At 41.9% G+C, this 20070-nt stretch overlaps 2 protein-coding genes across 12 annotated transcripts in view; one reads left to right on the top strand and one right to left on the bottom strand.

The window, feature by feature from the left end:
• PHC3 (polyhomeotic homolog 3) overlaps positions 1–13510 on the bottom strand; it is a 23640-nt gene extending 10130 nt beyond the window's left edge. For 3 of the 8 annotated variants that reach the window (XR_014933400.1, XR_001557303.3, XM_015871965.3), the window contains exons 1-11: positions 13386–13510; positions 10968–11115; positions 10038–10196; positions 8626–8703; positions 7018–7176; positions 6258–6356; positions 5437–5677; positions 4123–5000; positions 3533–3683; positions 3029–3282; positions 2440–2596 (exon numbers count right to left, since the gene is read on the bottom strand). Coding sequence is in view for 6 of the 8 variants with exons in the window: in XM_015871965.3 (XP_015727451.2) it covers positions 2440–2596; positions 3029–3282; positions 3533–3683; positions 4123–5000; positions 5437–5677; positions 6258–6356; positions 7018–7176; positions 8626–8703; positions 10038–10196; positions 10968–11093 (2302 nt within the window). In the remaining 2 variants the exon portion in view is untranslated. Of the gene's footprint in view, positions 1–2439; positions 2597–3028; positions 3283–3532; positions 3684–4122; positions 5001–5436; positions 5678–6257; positions 6357–7017; positions 7177–8625; positions 8704–10037; positions 10197–10967; positions 11119–13385 lie in introns of all 8 variants that reach the window. The other 5 variants (XM_015871967.3, XM_015871966.3, XM_085513339.1 and 2 more) reach the window with 5 other exon arrangements.
• The window catches only part of PRKCI (protein kinase C iota), a 21770-nt gene continuing 15163 nt past the window's right edge, over positions 13464–20070 (top strand). For 2 of the 4 annotated variants that reach the window (XM_015871978.2, XM_015871977.3), the window contains exons 1-2: positions 15113–15330; positions 19181–19302. Coding sequence is in view for 3 of the 4 variants with exons in the window: in XM_015871977.3 (XP_015727463.1) it covers positions 15221–15330; positions 19181–19302 (232 nt within the window). In the remaining variant the exon portion in view is untranslated. Of the gene's footprint in view, positions 13532–15112; positions 15331–15542; positions 15718–19180; positions 19303–20070 lie in introns of those variants that run through there. The other 2 variants (XM_085513344.1, XM_085513345.1) reach the window with 2 other exon arrangements.

Here is a 20070-nt window from a genome sequence, read left to right as displayed (position 1 = left end):
GATGCTAAAAGCCTTTTCTATATTAAGTGTTCCTACCATATAAACACAATCTAAATCTTTGTTTAGTATCAGAAAATCTCCTCTGCTTGTCTTGTGCACGTGTAGGTACCTCCCAATACTGGATATCTCCTGGCTCATCTATTGAATAACTGCAAATTGAGTACATAAATCTAACATCAGCTTCCAGGAATGAAAACTGAAAACAGAAACACGAGTGCTTGAGCAATTCCATATAGCAACAGACAGACAAGCTGTCTGGTTTCTGAGAGACGCTGCAGTGTTAATCCTGAAAGGTTCTTCAGAACTACTAAAAACAAAACTGAATTAATATCTACTGCACTAAAGGCAAAATAGCTATTGCAACAGAGGTACAAGTCTATTCTAAAAGATACAGAAGAACCCCCAAAACTTCCCTTGCTTCATATAGGATGAAGCAAAATTAACAAGAAAAAATCAGAAACCTGATCAGAAACCTGATCAGAAACCTGTGCTCTTAATTAAGAAATCAAGCACTCACTAAGAATTTACTAAGCTATGTGAGCTAAGAGATTGGCAAGTCTCATTTTGTCCAGAATAGCGTAAATCCACTGTACTGTTAAACAACCAAACACATCAAATGAGGTCAGGCAATTTATCTGATGACTTCCCCCCCCACCCCTCCCCAAGCTTCTTGTACTTGATGGTTTCACCTCACTGGACTTGACACCCAAAGAACTAATTAAATGGAAGCCCTCACTGGGAGACCAGGCTGCCATTCAGGTACAGAGAAAAAAAATAACAGATTCTGAATTAAATGAGACAAAAGCTTAGTAAAAATTTAGTCACACCACAACGCCCCACTATTAGTATGCCAGATGCTTATTATTTGAGACTTCATATGCCATGCCTATGTGAAAAATGAGGCATGGGCCTCAGATTATTAATGTTTTACATTAAAAAATGAACACTGTATTAATTGTTTCTTCATTTTTCTATGTAGACATCCTAACTGCAATACAATCAAGTTTCAAAGCAGAGCACTTCAAATATCTTTATCCTGGATTAGGCTGTTACTGCAATGCAGAAGGCTGCAGACTACACCAGTAAATGCAATCACACAGTCAGACAATCTAGGAAATTATGATTTATTTTCAGGCACTGTTTCTTATTTCTTGCACAGATATGAACACACGGGAAGACTGCAACCCATCACTTTTTCAATGATGAACTTCCAAGCTAAACCAGCTTTTATTAAAATCAGTGCTACAAACAATACTGTTCATTTCAAGCAGAAACACATATTGCCAGAGCTGTGAATCAAAACACCCTCAAAAGTCCAGCAGTGCTTATTTAATGTCACTATCAGTAAATATACTTCTCAGATTTAAAACCCATTGTAAAGCAAAGTTTTTAACTTGTTTTCAGTCCTTGCCCAGAAAGATGTAGGTGATATAAATCACTGGAAAATAATTTATGAGTATCTGATCATTTGGAAGACTGAGTGCTGAGCTAATCTGTTTGCTGGGATATAACAAATGCAATCAATTTCTTCACTGCGCTTCAGTACCATTTACCAAGGCAAGAACCACAGTACCTAACAAACCGTCACTGGTACAGGGCATAAGAAAAACTGTTTTAATTAGGTGAGAATGAATAATGCATGCTGTAGGTGGCAGCTGAAGCACAGCTATGGGATCACCTGCTACTGCTCAGCACACAGTCCTGACTTCCTCAGCCACAGCCCCAGTGCAGACCTGTGGCCTCATTTTCTACGTGACAGCAGGAGTAGCAGGCTCTGTATCAGTCCCTTCTTACTCTGCTCACTATGGTTTTGATATCAAGGAAGGAAAATAACTATTTTAGACTATGAAACTAAGAGTTGTATTAATACATTACAACAAATTTTTAGCAGATCACCAAAATCAGCCCCTGGGCAAACACTCAAGATGTGGAAGAGGATACACAGCTGGCAGAAAAACACTGGACTTCCTAGCCTTGGAAGAATTTAAGCAGTGAATTAAAAAATGACTTGGTTTTTCTGGGACAGTCCATGCTTTAATTTCTGTTTACTATCATTTAAGAGGCTGCAATCACTAGGGCTTGAATGCTAATAGTGATGCAACACACTTGAAATATTTAATTGCTGAGTTCTAAAGGAATCTACAATGATGAGCACTTCAGATACTGCATAGGAAACTTGGGTGTTTTAAGCTCATGAGCTGTGTGAGTTAGAGACCACTGCATTCTAGACAGGACAAGGCACAGCTTCCTGACACTCATGTGTTTCCACAGCAACTGTTGATATGGTGTGTAGCTGGCTATAAACATTTTAAAACAGTTTGTATTGGAGATGGTGTAAAGACTAGAGGAAAATTCCAGATGTAAAGACAAGATGGGTTTCTCTAACAGATACAGACCAGAAGGGAAAAAAAAATGGAGATTTAAACAAAAACTACAAACCTTCTGCAATCATATCCTCTATCTCTGTGTCCGATGAGTTGTCTGCATGTTTTGTATTCTGCAAGTCTGATTCAACACACATAACACTCATGATTTGACCCTCCACTAGCAATCTTTTTTCTGCAGGCTGCTCTACCAGCAAAGATGAACGACTTACCTATTGCAATAAAAGCAAAGCAACAATGGTTAAATGAAGAATGAATAGCTGGAAATAGTATTTGTGAGTTAGCAGTTGTAATTGAGATCAGCAGTATCATTTCTATTCTTTTATCAATGAGTCATCAATATATAGCATCAAGGTTCTACACACCTTTTCTCAAACAAATACAGACTCATTTGTCTGCAGAGTTTGCAATTACATTCAACAAAGGAAGAAATATTAAATCTACAGAAAAGAAGGGACAGGAAAAAAAAGAAAAGATTGTATTTGTTAATGAGGCAGAAGGTCACATCCTTTAAAAGCGGAGGCTCAGTGGTTTAAAACTGGCCATTAGGGGATTCTTAAAAAACACCTTTAAAAATAGTTTATTTTACGAATTAGTAGTTAAAAAAAAAAGAAAAAGAAAATCAAAGTAATTTTCACACTTACAGGAAATGGTTCCAACCCCTCCTGAATCACAAAGCCTTCAATAACATGAGTTAGGATCTGTGGCTTAACAATAGCCTGTGGAGGTTTATTTTCTAGACTAGGAATGCTATTGGGCATCGATGTGCTGCTACTCCTTGTTGTTGCAGCTGGAAGCAAAAGAGGCGGTGGTGGGATAGAAGCATGCGAAGGATCAGATGGAGATTTAATTACTGAGGCACTGACTGATGATGTCACTGAAGGCAGTCCTGCGTGATCTGAAAAACAAAGTTTGTGATATTTTTGTGACTTAAGTCTATGTATACACTCAGAATTATGGAAAGAAGAGATATAAACACACTCAGCACTGTACCCAGTGTCCTGTAACACAGACTAAGCTCTGAAGTAACTCAAAACCTGATTTTCCTTGATTCACTAGTTCACAACCAAATGGTTCTCAGGAACACATCATTTTACTTTCCTGAGTTCTAAGCAGAACAGCTATCTTAGTTTTATGTTTGTTCTTACCTGACAAAGGCTCTTCTGAATTAAGTGCATCTCCATTCCCCAAGGTTATTGCTGGTGGAGACAAGGTTGGTGGTGTAGGCGTTCTAGCCATGTTGACACAATCAGACTCTTCAGGCATCTCTTCTTCACATACGTTCTCCACTTGGTAAATCTACATTCAAACAAACTATCACCTTAGAGATATTTCCAATCTACCTTAATACTTAAAAGGAGTCATATAAAAACAGTTGTTTTGTTTTTTAATTACTAGTTTAAGTATTAAAATATGCTCATTTAATAAATACTAATTTTCATCTGCATATGAGACAACAAACTGTGGGCATCATGATGACAATGGAGAGAACAATTACTTGGTTAAAAAGAACAGGATTTTAGGAGAGGCACAGATTCTTCTATCAAATAGATCAGAGAATTTGACTTCTTCTAACAGCAGATCTCTGCAGTTCCCTTATTTTAGTTTGCACATATTTCTGTAGCTATTTAAAGACTCCTGCAAAATGCAACCTTTGTAATTTAATAACAAGCCTGCAATTTGTTCTGCGTCTTACACAGAAGTGTAATCAAACAGAAGATGGTTTCTGAGCACTTACCACTGGTGTTTCAATTGGTACTGATGGCTGAACTTGAAGATTTACTGCAACAGTCTGAGGTGGTGGAAGAGTTTGAAATGGCAGCTGGACCAAAGCTTCTGCAGCAGGAAGTTCTTCCTCAGAAACTAAAGTGTTTTGAACCAAAACTTGGCCCTGAGATAGAATTTCAGGCTGCACTTGTAAAGACTGTACAGATTGCAATGGCAGTTGTTGTATCTGGGTTGAAGATGTCGACAGATGTGGAGGAGCTGCAAGAGGGATAGGTGTGGACTGCAAGGCTGAATATTGTTGGTGTGGTGTGGAGGACACTATCTGCTGGCCTGGGGAAACCAAGCTGGGCTGATCTACTGGTCCTATGTGTACAGCAGGGGAAGGTGGAAGCGGGAGGTGAGATGGAAGATTAAGTGGCTGTGCAATTGGTCGCACTGGACTGGTAGTAGTTTGTTGAGGGGCAGACTGCTCTGCCTGAAGAGCTGCTGGCACAAGAGAGTTTGCCTGTGACTGGATAAGTGCTTGAGGATGAATAATTATCGTGGGTGACTGACTAGGGGAGTGAGAAGGTGGAGGGGATACCACTACTGACTGCTGAGCTGACTGGGATGGAGTGGGAGATAGTGGTAAAGGTGGAGGATGGATGTGAATAGGTGAGCAATGAGACTGTACGCTGCTAGGAGCTGGAGGAAGACTATGGCTTGGGAGTGGAAGACAGTGTTGTGATGGAGGGGGCTCCTGCCCAGAAGGAGCCTGAAGTGCGATTGGCTGGACTTGCTGCTGCTGTTGCAGTATCAGCTGATGATGGGAAATTTTGGAAGGCGGTGAATGAAGTGGGATCTGCTGATGTTTTACTAGAGAATGGGGCTGTAATGGAGAATATGAAGCTGTGAAGGAAAAAAAAAAAAAGTGACAATTAATATTCATATCCTTGAGTGCAGGGAATATTATTAAAAAACAAAAGGAAGAAATGAAGTTTTTACTTCCAAGTATGCCCAGCACAACTTTTCCAGACCTCCACATCCCAGTTTACAAATACCTTATTTGACAGAATATAGTACACAAGAACTTACAGGAATATAACCATTTTGAAAGCAAACTGCAGCAACTATAGCAATGTTTTTTGCACTGTGATTTCAGAACACTGCAGTAACACTCTCCTTTATCAAAGTCCCATGTAATGTCAAATACTAACAAATAAGTAAATTTACTGTTAAACATTATACTTTCTTTACAAAACCTAAAAGAACCAGTGCAGAAAGCATTAGACTCTGACAGAATCGTAACATACAAACTACTTCTACAGCTTCGTTCTCATCCTACCTGGTGCTATTAACTGATGTATGTTTGATGTCCGTGTGACTGGTGTATTCCGACACTCTGGTGTTGGGCTGTCACCTTTTCTATTGCTTTCTGAGGATTCTGGCTGGTTGCCCTTGGTGCTGGTTGCAGGTTTATTAGCACACAAAGACAACGACTGAGTTTGACTGCTGCTTTTTGGTGGACCGTTCTGTGAACTTGACAATACACCCAACTTCTGACTGCGCAACGTCAAGTTCTGAACCTGAAAATTTAGTAAATCATGAAGACAACCAGGTAAACATCCATGATAAAAATAGCAAACAAGAACATTCAACTGGTGTAACTTACTTGGATTTCCAAAAGAATTCTAAACAAAATCCATTGCTAAAAACTTTAAAAGAAACTGCTAAGAAAGAAGGGAAGATCTTTCATGAAAGCAAAAATTAGTTGGACAAATGTTTGCTTTTCACAGCAGGAGACAGTGACTAACATTCTGTAAGGTACCATATGTTTTTCCAGATCGTGTATCATTTGAGAAGTGAAATGACAATTCCAGCTCAGCTGAAAGCATGAAGTTATTGAAGGTAATAAGGATGAAAGATAATTACAATGAGATGAAATTTTACACCCAGAATCCCAGCCTTACATATAATCACCTCACCTCTCACCACCAATCACCTCTAAATACACAATGACAGTGAAGAGAGCACACTGCAAATGTACAGAAACAGTATAATTACTGAGTTTTGTAGCTAAGTAAAACTTCAGCATAAAGTTTCCTTACTTCTCAGTTTTAGCACGCACAGTTTGGACACGCCCTTACGAAATTTACACAAACTCACCTGAGTAGCTGCAGACTGACAGGACGATGAGGAAGATGAAGAGACAACAGGAATGTCAGACTGGACAGCAGCCACAGTGGTAGCAGGGGTAAAGATCAGCTGTTAAGCAAGAAAAAACTTTGGTAATTCCTATGAAATTTCACACACTGAATGTAGGGATAAGTTGGAACAAGACTCCCTAGAAACAGTATTCAATAAAAAAATAAACAGAATCACCACACAGATTTCTCGATGTTGCCCTTTAAGAAATAGAAATGCTACACTTGTAGGAAATGAGAAGAATCTAATGGTTTTCATATGAAAATAAGGAGAATCAAAACTACGCATCCATCTCAAATTCTGGAGAGAATCTTAGTTAAATGCAAGAAAACCAACTCTTGATGTAACCAGTGTATTGGAAAAAGCCCTGGCCTGAAAATGGGTAGACTCCTGTATGTCCCTCTTACATAGCCAGAAAAGAGGCACATTCTGTTGCTATTTTTCCTATGCTTGACCCATTTAACAATCATAGTAAGACCAGGCTACATGAGAAGACTTCAAATGGAGAACTAAGCTATAGCAAACCTTTTGTTCCTCTGGCTTCTGAAGCGTTCCAGAGTTTGATATTCATACATTAGTAACAGAAATCTCAGTGTTACCTGAAACTAAGGAAAATACCAAAACAATTCCTGGAAACAAAGTAAGAATGGAAACAGTATCATTTTGGGACAAAAACAAATCAAGCCATCCATCAATTCTAAGGACTGTAACCAAAACCTACCATCTGTGCTCGGAGATACATCTGAGCCTGGCTTGCACTCAGGGTAGGAGAGGTACTCCCTAGCAACATAGTCTGCTGGGTAATACTGCTGCTGGTGGTGTTGGAGGTCTGTGAACGGCTTATTATCTGTGCAGGTGTAGGAGAGGTGGAGAGGTTAATCTAAGGAAACAAAAATATTGCTTCTGTCATGGAAATTCAATCATCCTAGGATTTAAAGCCAGAAAGCCTTTGACAAAAATGGCAGGGTCAGTTGAAACCTCTGAACTGTAAAGATACCAAAAACGTATTGAGCCATACATAAAAAAACTAGTTTCTGGTGAGACTGTACATTTTCATTCTCAAACTACAAGGAATATTTAGCAGTACATAATAACAAGCATTAACAAATATAAATGATGTTACTGAAAAAAAATATACCCCGTAGAAATATATACTTATACAATATATAGCATAAGCTCGTCATTTTTAAGAAAAACATTAGAATACTATTGAAATATCTTGTGTTATCTGACTGGACTGACAGCTTTTGAGATGCTTATTACAAAACTTGACCAGGATGCCTACTTATGCTGCCATACACACTCTGATTTCTCATACAGACACTAAAAAGTGATTGGAAATTACAGCTCTCTATAATTTCATATTAAACGCTCACAGAAAATTTCTTTTTGGCATCAAGCAAAAGCTGGTTTGTTTTTCTAACACATCTAACAGAGTTAAGTGCCCAGCTCTTTTAGATCACTTTAAGATTTCCTTGAAAATCCAAAAAACTTCCTCTTAAATTTAATGAACAAATCATTTTACTTCTAACAATGTAAGCCAAAGCAACACTATGAGAGCTTAAGAAAGCCATACAGTTACATCACTGAAGCTATGCACTGAAGCCATGAACAGCTTGAGGGCATGATTAATAAGCAGGATGTCTGCAGGACTAACAAAGTCCTAGTCAAGGCAATTGCAAAACTGTACATAGGAGACTTTGCACATCTGAAGATGTTGGTTAAAGAAATACAGTGTGAACTAAACACAGTGCTGCTAACAACAAACCCGAGCACATGATTAGAACATGGATAAAGTAAGTTAAAGTGCATAAAAGATGCATGGTAAGAAATGATAATAGAACAATGAAAGCTACGTACACTTTAACCAATTTCCTATGTGAGAAATGACTTGGATTCATTACATTCAGTGCTCTGTAATCAGTGACATACACAGTTATGATTTCAATCTACAGCTGTGCCCTGACCAAATAAACTAATGTGGAAAAAATCCAGCAAGAAATGAGAGCTCAGGGAGCGATTCCTGCAGCAGTCTGAACAGTCTCTAATGCCTGTTGAGTGCACAGCTGCCCCTCAGGGTACCAAGAGTGGGCTGGAACCCGGAAAGCCTCCAACACCAACCAGCAACAACAGCTCGCACCAGGCAGAGTGGCAGACACTGGTAGTGCAGCCAACACTTACTGCAGTCATCATTCTGCTATTCAGCGATCCTGTAGTACTCTGCTTAACCACACAGATTTAAATACTGAAGTATTTTCTGTGTTGCCAAATAGTTATAGAATAACCAACAAGGGTTGAGATGGATGGAGGGCTTTGTTCAGTTACGTACCGAGGTCTGCGACATGCTTGACTGCTGAGTGACACTCCCAGTGGGGGAAGTACATTGCCTCCCACCTGACAGGCTTGCCTAGATAGCAAGAATAGGCGTCAATACTGAAATCAAAGAGTGTTTAAGTGATGTTCATAATATTGCATAAACGGTCAGAAAAACTCCTCTCTATCACTAACTTTCTCTGAGTTAGCAGCAGGAATACTGCTCAGAGGAACTGGTTTTCAAAGCGAACTCCATGCTCTGAGCTGTTATCTGCAAGGTGTCAAGTGCCTTAAACCCCTTCCAGCTTTCAGGCAGACTCTCACGGATCAAGACCTGAACAAAAACTACCAGAGGCAAAGTTTATCAAACTACTTACAACGGAGCTAACAGATCAGCTCATCACCTATGGCGTTCAGAGCTTATATTATGACATCATTAAAAACTGTTGTTATTAGAGCTCGTGTTGTAATTTTTATTATGATTAGAAGCCTCTAAAATTGAAATAAATTTAATAAACGCTGCAAGGAACATTCTCATATCTTCCAGAATTATAATTAATGTACACACAACAAGTATCTACAGCAGTACACCATTCCCGACCTTCAGCTGAATACACAGACAGTGGTTTAGATATAGATATTTTAATAGTCTGCATACCAAAACTTCTTAGCCTTCCCCAAGCTAAATCTCTTCACTGTGCCTTTGTAATAGCATACATATACATCCATCACAAAAAATAAATCGATATATTATCTGGACCTACTGGAAAAGGTATGTAATTAGAAGCCAAGAACACATCCTACTTCTGACAATAAACTAAGTCAGCTGAGGTCAAAGAAAGTCTTTCCACTGCTTGAGTTTTCAGAACAGGCCTAATCCAGTGTTCTGTGGCAATTAAAAGCTTTGCTTGAGAAATGTAATGTACCATTGTCATTTACTACCTATATTTCCACATGTGCAGTTAAAACTGAATTTTGCCTTTACTTATAACACAGCCAGACGTGTGGCAAGTCACACCAACATACCAGATGTTCACTACTTGTACCTGACTCCACTGAAGCACATGGCTATTCACTGCTTTCCCCATTAACTTTCACAAAAAGATAATGGGAAGAAGACTGAAGTAGTCTGTTTTTAATACATGTATCTTTTCCTGTTTGATGATTTACATGATGCATTATAATGTATGCAGTAAAGCATGGAATGGACGCCCACTGGAGCACCTACAAGGCTGACTAAATCCTCCAAATAGTTTGGAGGAAGATACAATTCAATAGAACAAAGCCATTAAAATACAACACTGAATTATTGTGAGACATTTAAAAGCTCAGGCACTTAACCTGTTATTATGTTTGATAATGCTCTAGAATTGTAGTCCTACTCCAGAAAGTAGCAAACCACTACTGTTCAGCAATCTTCAATCTCACCTGTGGTACAGTTGCCAGACTCTGAAACTGGGTACTGCTTAAGTGCTGCTGCTGCAAAGCAGCAGTCTGCAGCATTAGATGCTGCTGCTGGGCTGCGTACATCTGCTGGAGGTACTGAGCAGCTGAGCTAGGAGGACGATGCAAGGCCTGCTGAATAACCTGTGATGAATCAGTAGGTAATTATTACAATTATAAAGTACACACTGTGCTGACACGATGCTGAAGTTTACCTGTGTGAGGAAATAAAGCCAAAGAATACCTTTTCACATTAATTAGATAATACTGAATTTGCTCCATCACCACTTTTCTCAAAAAAGTTACCAAACACAGTCACTATAAATACACCCAGGTTTACAAACAAAGCCTGAGCAATCCACTGTTGTAATGTCACAAATTATACTGTACATGTCTTACACTCTCAGATCACTTCCTACACAATGTTCCATCTTCTGGAAGATGCGTATAGTATGTGAGATCCATTATCAAAGCCAGCAGAAAGTGCTGTACAGAATTCCAGGCTATCTTATTTAAAGATCAGTAAAATAGAGGTGGATCCAAGGAGAAGAGTTGCACACACAAGGATATCTCTGGATCCCAATAGTCAACGTAAGTCAAATAAACACCCTTATGTTTTAGTATTTTATGTTAATAATCCGTATCCTTATGGAACACTGATAAAACCAAAGTTTCACATCAGATTTTTCTCTCATTATTTGGAAGGCAGGCCTATACCCTGCCCTATCCTTAAGTGGTCTGAGATAATTTACTAAACAGTAATGAAACAGCATGAAAACATTAAGCCAGACATTGAGAAAGGAGACGGCAATTAAGAATGGAAAGTTAATTTTGTGCACTTATTTTGTGTAAAGTATTGTGCAAAATTTTGAGAGCACTGTACAGGACAGGAAACAGCATTTGGTGTCCCAGTACCTGGACAGCATGTCTGTCAGAGCCACTGTAGACAGAGATCTGTGGGAGCTGCGTCCGGGACGTGGAGGTGGTAGTAATGGTGGTTGTAGATGCAGAACATGTTGTTGTGCTTGGCTCATTCTCCATAGCTGAGCAGTGTTTGTCCAGCCTGCTAGAATTGAAATGGAAGCAGTTCACTGACAAAAGCCAGTCACAACAGTCACAGAAAAAAAATACCTAAAAGCACCTCTGACAACTTTTTCCTAACCTAACAGAACTGCCTTCTGTGGCAGAATACAATCTCTCTCCCAAAATATTCTCAGTACAACCAAAATGATTCTCATATCTCAATGGATGAGGGTTGTTCATCTTAGCTTACTTTTCAGTTTTAATATTATGGTTAACTGGAAATGTTTTGTTACCAAAGCAAAATCAATGATTCAGATGTGCGGTCCCCAACAGACCTCATGCCCATTACTGCATGGATATCTGCTATCTTTGACACTGAAGGTTTGTGGCAATGAAGCTTGCTTTCAAAGCACAGACCCTACCACTAAAAGTGAAGGGAAGTAAGGCTTTGTTGTTAGATATTCAGACCCGTTGTGTATTTCAGATGCCATTTATCCACCTGCAGGAGAGCACAAGCTAGCACAGACAAATGAACCGTTTCAGTCATAACAAGAACAACATCACTTCTGAAACCACTTCAAATGACTTTCACACAATGCTAATGTAAAGTACCTTGAAAAAATTATGTCTCCTCCAGAGGGCATTAAAGACACATCGAAATATTTACACCTATAACTTGTCTAGCTTGTTTCAGCAGTTACACAACTGTTTAAACTAGCCTAACAACATCAGATGTCTTTACCTCTTAGCCACATTTAAAGCTTATTACTGAGATAAGCAATGTATCTCTCTGCAGTAGCTGAACCAGAAGCCCACCCCAGCTGAAGGCTGAAACAACACCGAGCTGCCTCAATGCTGACGCCATCCAAAGCTTCTCCCCACATAAAGCGAAAGGCAGGAAGCTTAAGAAAATTGACAAAATACACTTTTTAAAGTAAAAAACCCAGCGTGCATTAACAATTTGACAGATCTCTTATAACAGAAAGCATGAAAAGCATTGTGGCATTCTCATTTACAGCAAGGAGAAGTACATCAAAGCAATGCTGTATATGTAACCATAACCAGTTCTCAGATACAACTAAATACAGTCTTCTGAAATTGGTCGTTAACTTCTCAGAAACATCAAAAAGGCCAAATTCCCAGCTTACAGAGTTTGATAAACGAGCTGGGACTGTTCACAACACTGTGTGCAGCTGATCCTCAAAGGTGTTCACTTAAAGCTAAGCGTTAGAATACACACAGCTCTGGCTTTGAACAATCACTGTGCATATAAAAGCAAGTCCAAGATACAAAGCACAGCAGAAAACTGCATTTAAAAGTATTTATTCAAACAGCGACTATATTAAAGAGCACGAAACTTCAAGTTACACCACGTATAATGGAAATATTCAGATGCTTTTGTTCTCTCCCTGTTCTGAGACTTAAAGACCAAATATCCAAAGGAAGGAAGGCCATAAGCATCTGCTGCTGCACACCATGACACCACCAGCACAGTGCACATCTATGTAAGGCACCACTCCCACCTGAGAAACTTCAGCTTTCTGTAAGCCACACAGTAAAAGCCAACACTGGATCTGCAGTTACCATGGGGAAACCAGTAGGTTTATTCACATTTAAAATATTTACTCGTTTCATTCATCACCTCTCCCTAGAACGCCCACCCATGTGGGGCACAAAAAAAAAGTGATCTCCCATAATCCCCATAAATGTAACCTCTAAGAGCAGTTCTATGTGAACCTGGGAGACACCAGAATACAATCTCAGCTCCCCACTTCAGCTACACTACAAACCACCTTCAGCCAAACCGTGGAGTTACAAGGGGGTGGTTCTGTTTTCAATAGATCACAGAATCACAGAATTATCAAGGTTGGAAAAGACCTAGAAGATCATCTAGTCCAACCATTACCAATACTTCCAGGCTAAATCATATTCCTCAGCACCACATCTAAACGTTTCTTGAGCACTCCCATGGTTGGTGACTCCACCACCTCCCTGGGCAGTGCATAATAGATAAGAAAAGTGCATTTCAATAGATAAGAAATAGGCTTTTTTGCTGCATGCCACCCAGCCCACCCTGAGGCACAGACAGAGCCATGAGGCAGCCCTGAGGGGAGGGCACTGCCCGCTACACGCCACGGCCTCGCCCAGCACAACCGGCTGCAGGCTGACAGAGGGGCGGGGGGACGCCCCCATCCCGGTCCTGCCCGCGGCCGAGCGCTGTCAGGGCGCGGGTCCCCGCCTACGCGCCCCGCCCCACCGCAGCCCGGCCCGGGCCTGCCGCTGCCGCTCCCCCTCCTCCGCCACACTCGCCTCGGCCGAGCCGCTCACTCCGCTTCCGCCATCTTCTCGCCTCCCTCAAGGGGGCGGAGCTGCGCAGGCGCGCTGCGTGTGGCGGGGCAGGTGATGGCCTCCGCCGCCATCTTGTCGCCTCGTCTGTCAGAGCCCGCTGTGCTGAGGTAGATATCCTGGTTTGGATGTGTGTGTAGAAAGAGCCAGCAAGGAAAGCAGGAAAGCTGAAGGTGAGAGGCTGTTTTGAGGGGGCTGCTGGGTGGTTAAGGTGTCTGCTCACCAGCTCTTCAGTCTCTCCCTGCAATGGGGAAGGCAGCTTCTTCCTCTGAACTGACCGTAATTGCTTCATTACATCGTTAATTCCAGCCTGTGGGTGGTGGCAGCTGCTCTGTGCTGTCAGTTCTCCATAAGGACAAGTAGCCGTCACGCCATACCAGGTTAACAGGTTAACACAAGTCTCATTGTGACAAATTCAGGACTGTTTGTCTGTGATGAAGGAATGTGTTTTGTATTTTAGAGTTTCGCAGCGTTCACACAGACTTTCCACACACACCAGTATCATCAAAGCTGCTTATGTTCCCAACCATACAGAAAAGAAACCCTCTGCTGTGAGAGCAGGGAAGAAATCTGCCTCATTATGCTGGATTATGATGCTTGGCATCAGAAATACGTTTAATGGTCCTTGCATGTCTCCCCAGTTGGATATAGGAGTTGTCATTGTTTCTAACACCCTGTGTGTTGCTGTGGGATTATCCCTATAGGGTCTGACAAGCTGCTTCCAATGTAACAGGTCTGTAGTGGTGAATGGGAACACAAAACCAGCATCATTTTGATCTCACTGCCTGCCTTAATGGAGCCTGAGTGAGCTGCCTTATCTACCCTTCAGTATGATGAGATATTGGATGAATATTGAGCCATCTGAAGGGCTGGGGATGTCAGAGGAACACACAGGGTTGTCTGAGCTGTTCCTGACAGGAGAAGTCATAGTGCCACCCTGTGGGGACACAGGAGTGTTCTGGTATTTTAATAGCCCTCATTGAACTCTGGATGTCACTTTCAGGCCCTTTTCCTTCCCTTTGGCTGTCAGTAGCACATCAGCACATACACCTGCAGCAGGATGTTTACCCTTTCTCGTTCCATTTGCTTTCTACTGTGCCAAATGCACCATTGCAGCCTGGTATTCCCTGGCCTTGATGTAAAGCAGCAGTATGCTGTGGCCTCATCAAAAAGTTCTGTTTGCTACCCCAACACTGTGTTCTGTAGCTGTTAACAGCGCATTGAGCCATTTGTTTTGAGCTCATACCTATGCAAGTGAGTGCCGAGTGGTGAAGACTACCCTTAATTGTTTAACCACCTATCAACTCTTATCTCCGCACAAACTTACAACACCCCTCAGCAGACTTTGGAAACCTCAACTTGTGTGTGCTAAGCTCTGCTTTCTCTCCCAGCCGCCCCCTGGCTGTTGGTTACAGCCATCCCTCACAGCGCCGCCTTCATGGCGCCAAGCCGACGTAGCGCAGGTAAGTACCAAGTCTAGGGGGGTGTCGTTGTGTCCCACCTAACGCAGGGCGGCTCGGCTCCCTCACTGAGACCCGGGACCCTCCTTGCTGCTGCTGCTTCCCCTTTCTTCCCTTTCCCGGTGCAGCTTTCCACTCCACAGGTACGTGCTGAGACCCGCAGGAAGAACCCACGTAGCGTATGTTGCCCCCACGAGTGGTTCCGCCCGCTCTGGGCCGTCGTCGTGCTGCAGGGCCGGGCCCGTGGGTCCAGCGGAGCGGTTGTGAGGCCGCCTCCGCCCCCCTCGTCCCGCCGCTCTCCCTCCCGCTGCCCTGCGCGGTGCCGCCCGGTGCGGTGTGATGCCGACGCAGCGGGACAGCAGCAGCACCATGGCGGCTCCGGGAGGCGGCGGGGGAGGCCTCGGAGGGGACAGCGCCCACCAGGTCCGAGTGAAAGCCTACTATAAGGGGTGAGTGAGTGAGGGAGTGAGGGGGAGGCCGTAAAGATGATACATCTGGCTTTATGGCTTCAAGGATATAATATAAATGCAATACAAAAGCCACTCTGGGCATTTAAAGTGTTTAATCTGGGTATTTTAAGCGTTTTGTTTCTGACCTGTGTCTGATTTGGGGCTTTTCTTGAGCAAAGCTTTGCAGGCTGGCACCGTCTGTGGCTCTGAAGGACCTGTGAAACCTGTCAGAATAACTACATTAAACTCTCAGATCTTTGCTTTGTGGTCTCATCAATCCACCTTTCCTCGAAGATGTGGCTGCCAGCTGCTAATACTCATGTGGTTGGACAGTGAACCGATGTGGAAAGTGCTTTGGATTAAACACGTTTATTTTTCTTCTGCTGGGTCAGTTTTAATCTCAGTCATTTCCACATGCACTCATACAAATTCTTGCCTTAGCAATGAGAAGCTGTGGTGCAGGAACAGAGATAAAGCAGCTGTGGGAGTGAGCAGGAAAACTGCAACTCTGGACAGGAATGCTGGTTCGTGGCACTTCAGATACAAGGCAGTGATTTCACCGGCATTGGAATGTTTCTTTCGAGTTTCATCTGCTGAGTCTCGGTTAACACCATTGTTGGTTTGCTTTTAATCGTGACACTGAGTCATATGGGCAGCTGGTTAACAAACAAACAGATAAGCTTGAATACCTTGGCAGTTGTTTGGTTTGAGATCTTAACAATCTGCTCCCCTGACTGTCAGTCTCATGCCCACTTCTCAAACCAGCGCTGTCAAGATGCAGAAATCAAAGCAGAGCAGTTGACTTGCACTGGGAGTAGCTGCAGACTAAGGATCTAAGTGCAGATATCAAAGGCGATGTTTACCCTTTCATCACACAGACTGCATGAAGGTGGCAGTCGGTTAGAGGATTTTACAGGAAATATTAATCAGAAAATGTTAATTTCTCTTAATTTCCTTGTAATAGAAGTGTGGAACGTGGTGGTCAGGCTCTTGTGTGGCTCAAGTGCTGCTCATGCAGCCCCAGAACACCCCAGGTCTGGCCAGGAGCCTAATTGCTTTTCTCAGCCGAGACAAAAGCTTTCATGAGGAGCTCTTTGAAGGGTCTTTGTTTCATTCAGCCATGCGGTGGTAGTTCTTTATCTTAAATTCATGAAACATGTAAAACCGGGCAGGAAAATTTTCCTAAAACAAACGGAGATGGTGGGAATAAAAGGATGGGAATTCCCGGAGACTTGGGAACTAGGTTGGGTTCACCCTGATGTTTCCTTCTCGCAGGTAAATCGTGCTTGTTGTAGGGCTGATTGTTTGAAATGCTGGAAATAGCCTCATCTGATGTAAAGTTCCCGTAATCTGTGCCCTGGATGTAGCAGCAGTTCCTAGGAATTTATTATACCCGATGTTTACATTCTTTTTTTGTCGATAAGGCAACAAGTGCAGCATTTACACAGCAACTACAATTACAACCATTTCAGGTCTCTAATATTCTTTTAAGAGCTTACTTTCTGTCTTATCTCATTTGTTGTAGGTGCTTTTTGTCACTCCAGTATGAGAGATATCAGGGGAGGAGGGTTGTGTTGTGGCTGAGAGCAATAAGGGCGATATGCTGCCTATTCCTTATGAATCCTATAGGACTAATAGCATTGATCAAGTACAGATAGATATACACGTATCTTGAGCCATCTCTCTGTCATGATTAGATCTGCTGGCTCTTACAGCAGATTTTGCACTGGTTTAACTGTGTAGGCTGGAACGCAGGTTAGGCTTTTCATACAGTTTTCATACAGTCTTCTGTTGTCCCTCGAATGTAAAGTGAATGTAAAGGAGGGTTTGCTCGGCTTAAAGAGCTTCTAAAAGTTGCTTCCAAGCAGCAGGATGCGCCAGGAGCCTTGCACGAGTTAATGTCAGTGAGCTGCCACTAAGCATAATCAAAAGATTAAGCCAGGTGTATGATGACTGTGTGGGTATGTAATTAATACGTGACTGGATATCTATGTATGTTCACAAATGTAATGTGTGATAGCTGTGTTAGGCTCCAGATAACCAAGTGGCAGCCTCCCACAGAAGCCTGACTGTAGAACTGAGAAGTGAGGTGCACTTATTCAATTGCGTTTAACTGTCAGCATTGTGTTCTTCCCTTTGTTCTTGTTGCTGAAGGGCTGCTCCTTGTGACTGGTGGGTGAGATGAGAAATAAAAGCATGAGAAAGAAGCTGCCTGGTCGCAGAGGAGACATGGGGAAGGTGGTGCTGAGGCTTGTGGTCTTCCAGAGAGATAAATAATCCCTACAGAGTCTTAAAACACACAGCGCTTCCTGTAATGAGATAACTAAAGCATCCAGATGTGGAAATGGCTGTCAGGAATCAGACTGCTTTCTAGTTCCTTGTGTGTGTCATGAGGAGGCAAACAAGGATATTGTGCTGCAGAATAGCTTTGGAACAGGCAGGCCTGTGGAACAGCAGCTTACTCACTGATTTTATCAGAGTGAAGGATTTTTTTTTTTCCTCTTGTCGTTGTGAAAGAAAGTGTTTTGTATTTTCTTATACAAGGCAGCAGGCTATGGTCCGCAGTACACTGCCTTTATTCTTTTACATAGCTTACTAATTTTGCACAGCCCCTGCTCCATGTAGCATCCCTTCTCCCACCACCTGCAGGCTCAGTGACAGCACACACTGGGAAAGCCGAGACGTTCAGCTCTGACTTCATGGTGCCCATCAGAACTTCCTTTTTTACTTAAGAAATGAACCTGCACTAAAAGATGAATGAGATGAGGGCTGGTGAACTTTAGCTGAAATTCACTGAAGTTGCTAAGCAGTGCCTTATCTCCTGCCTAAAACGTAGGTCCCTGAAAAACAGGAAATACAGGTTGGGACTTTGCCTCCTAATAGAGCCTTGTGGGTTTTGGTAGATGGCTGCATGTCAGTAACGTGCTGTTAGATGTGTGGGATTTGCAGAGCTGCTGTGCTGCTCTGGGTCTGTGCTCTCCATGTGTTTTCTGGGAACATCCGTTCTCAAACATTGGGCTTATGAGCTGTTTGGAGGGTAGTGTTGTATACTGCCCTGTTTTCTTTCTCTTTCTTTCCACCTTCCTTTGCTCTGTACCTCTGACATCCTTTGTGTAAAGGACTGACCCAGAGTCACCTATTCCCCTTGAAGGCCCAGCAAATACCAGGGCAGTGGGTCAGCGTGTTATGGTAATGCTTCTAAAGCACCACTCTCAGTCTTAATTAAAACAGAAATACCAGTTCTGCATAACAGTAAAGCAGTACATTTTAATTCTAAGTATGTGCTTCTGTGTTCACCTTCCCTGTCATTGTGGGGAAGCATCACCCATGTCTCTTCAAAGGTGCTTTCAATATTTGCAACTTCTTTCCCTCTGATCTGCTGTTTAATAATTTTCATGAGTATTTCAAACCATCCACACACTTAGAACTTGGAGCAGATATATACATTCTTACCAGCAGTACATTAGAAATGCCCTTCAAAATTATTGCAGCATTTAATTATTCAGTGTCCAGTGGAATAACATATTTCATCGCTGCGTGTACTTAAAATCTACAACTTGCACAGCTTCAAAGTCATTTGGGGATTTAGATCTTCATGTTTTCAAAAGCAGATAATGGGAGAAATACATGTCAAATAATCAGTAATAAGAATTACTTGGAGCCTGAATGCTGTAGGAAGGAATCTTGATGCTCACGGCTTACTAATATTGCTTAAAGATTCTTTTTCTAAGGGGCTGTGGCAGGAGGTGGGTTTTATATTAGTGGGGCATGGAAGGTGATAGAGGTGAAGATGAAATGCTGCGTATTACAGCATGGCACAGTTTCTCAAATGTATTTTTCTCTTTCTCAGGGACATCATGATAACGTATTTCGAACCTTCCATCTCGTTTGAGGGGCTGTGCAGTGAAGTTCGAGACATGTGCTCCTTTGACAACGAGCAGCTTTTCACCATGAAGTGGATTGATGAAGAAGGTAAATCGATCCTTGCTGCCTAGTTTCCAACACGTTTTTGATCAGCACGGTGCTCAGCTTTCTAGCTCTTCTCTCCCTTTCATCATTCCTTTGCCTTTGTGAGATAAACTGTATGTTTTTAGTAACTCAGACTCCAAAAGTAATGGCTTTCCAGTGTCCTTTTAAGCATAGTTTTGTTGGTTCAGATCACTTAAATATGTAGATCTGCTTTTACAGATTATTGTATATAGTTGTGCATAGAACCAGAAAATGCATTTTGAGTGAATTGGCTTTGAGTCTTGAGTCTTATAACATACAGCTATTCAAAAACAACCCTTTAAAAAGTATTAAAAGAGAAAATACTTTGGAGAAAACACTCGGCTGAATGATGTATAGTGGCTTTCCATAGAAATTTTAGCCTTGAAATGTTGTTAATCTTTAGCACATCATTTATGCAGGTCATATTTTATATCAGTTGAAAAAAGTTCAGTCCTCTCTCTGTTTTTCCACTCTGAGCTGTGTATATGTTAGGCATGTTTTGAAAAGCCTACTTGTAACTCTTGTTTTCTTAGTGGAGTTGTGTTCTGAACATAAGTTTTGAGCCACACCAAAGACATCTAAATTATGGAATAGCTGTTGTTATTTTAGCCAGCTGAGTACTTGATGCAATACATAAAAGGCAGTGATTAGTAACTGTATGCAGTGATTAGCGTAGATGGTGCTTATAGGCCTCTTTCCTCCCCTTGCCACAGATTTCTTATTCAGAATTGGGTGAGTGCCAATTTATTG

Source organism: Coturnix japonica, chromosome 12, assembly GCF_054131305.1.
Source record: "Coturnix japonica strain WE chromosome 12, WE-NBRP24, whole genome shotgun sequence".
NCBI classification, from domain to species: Eukaryota; Metazoa; Chordata; class Aves; order Galliformes; family Phasianidae; genus Coturnix; species Coturnix japonica.
Note: the sequence above shows the minus strand (reverse complement) of the source record. Positions and strands in the feature narration are given on the sequence as shown.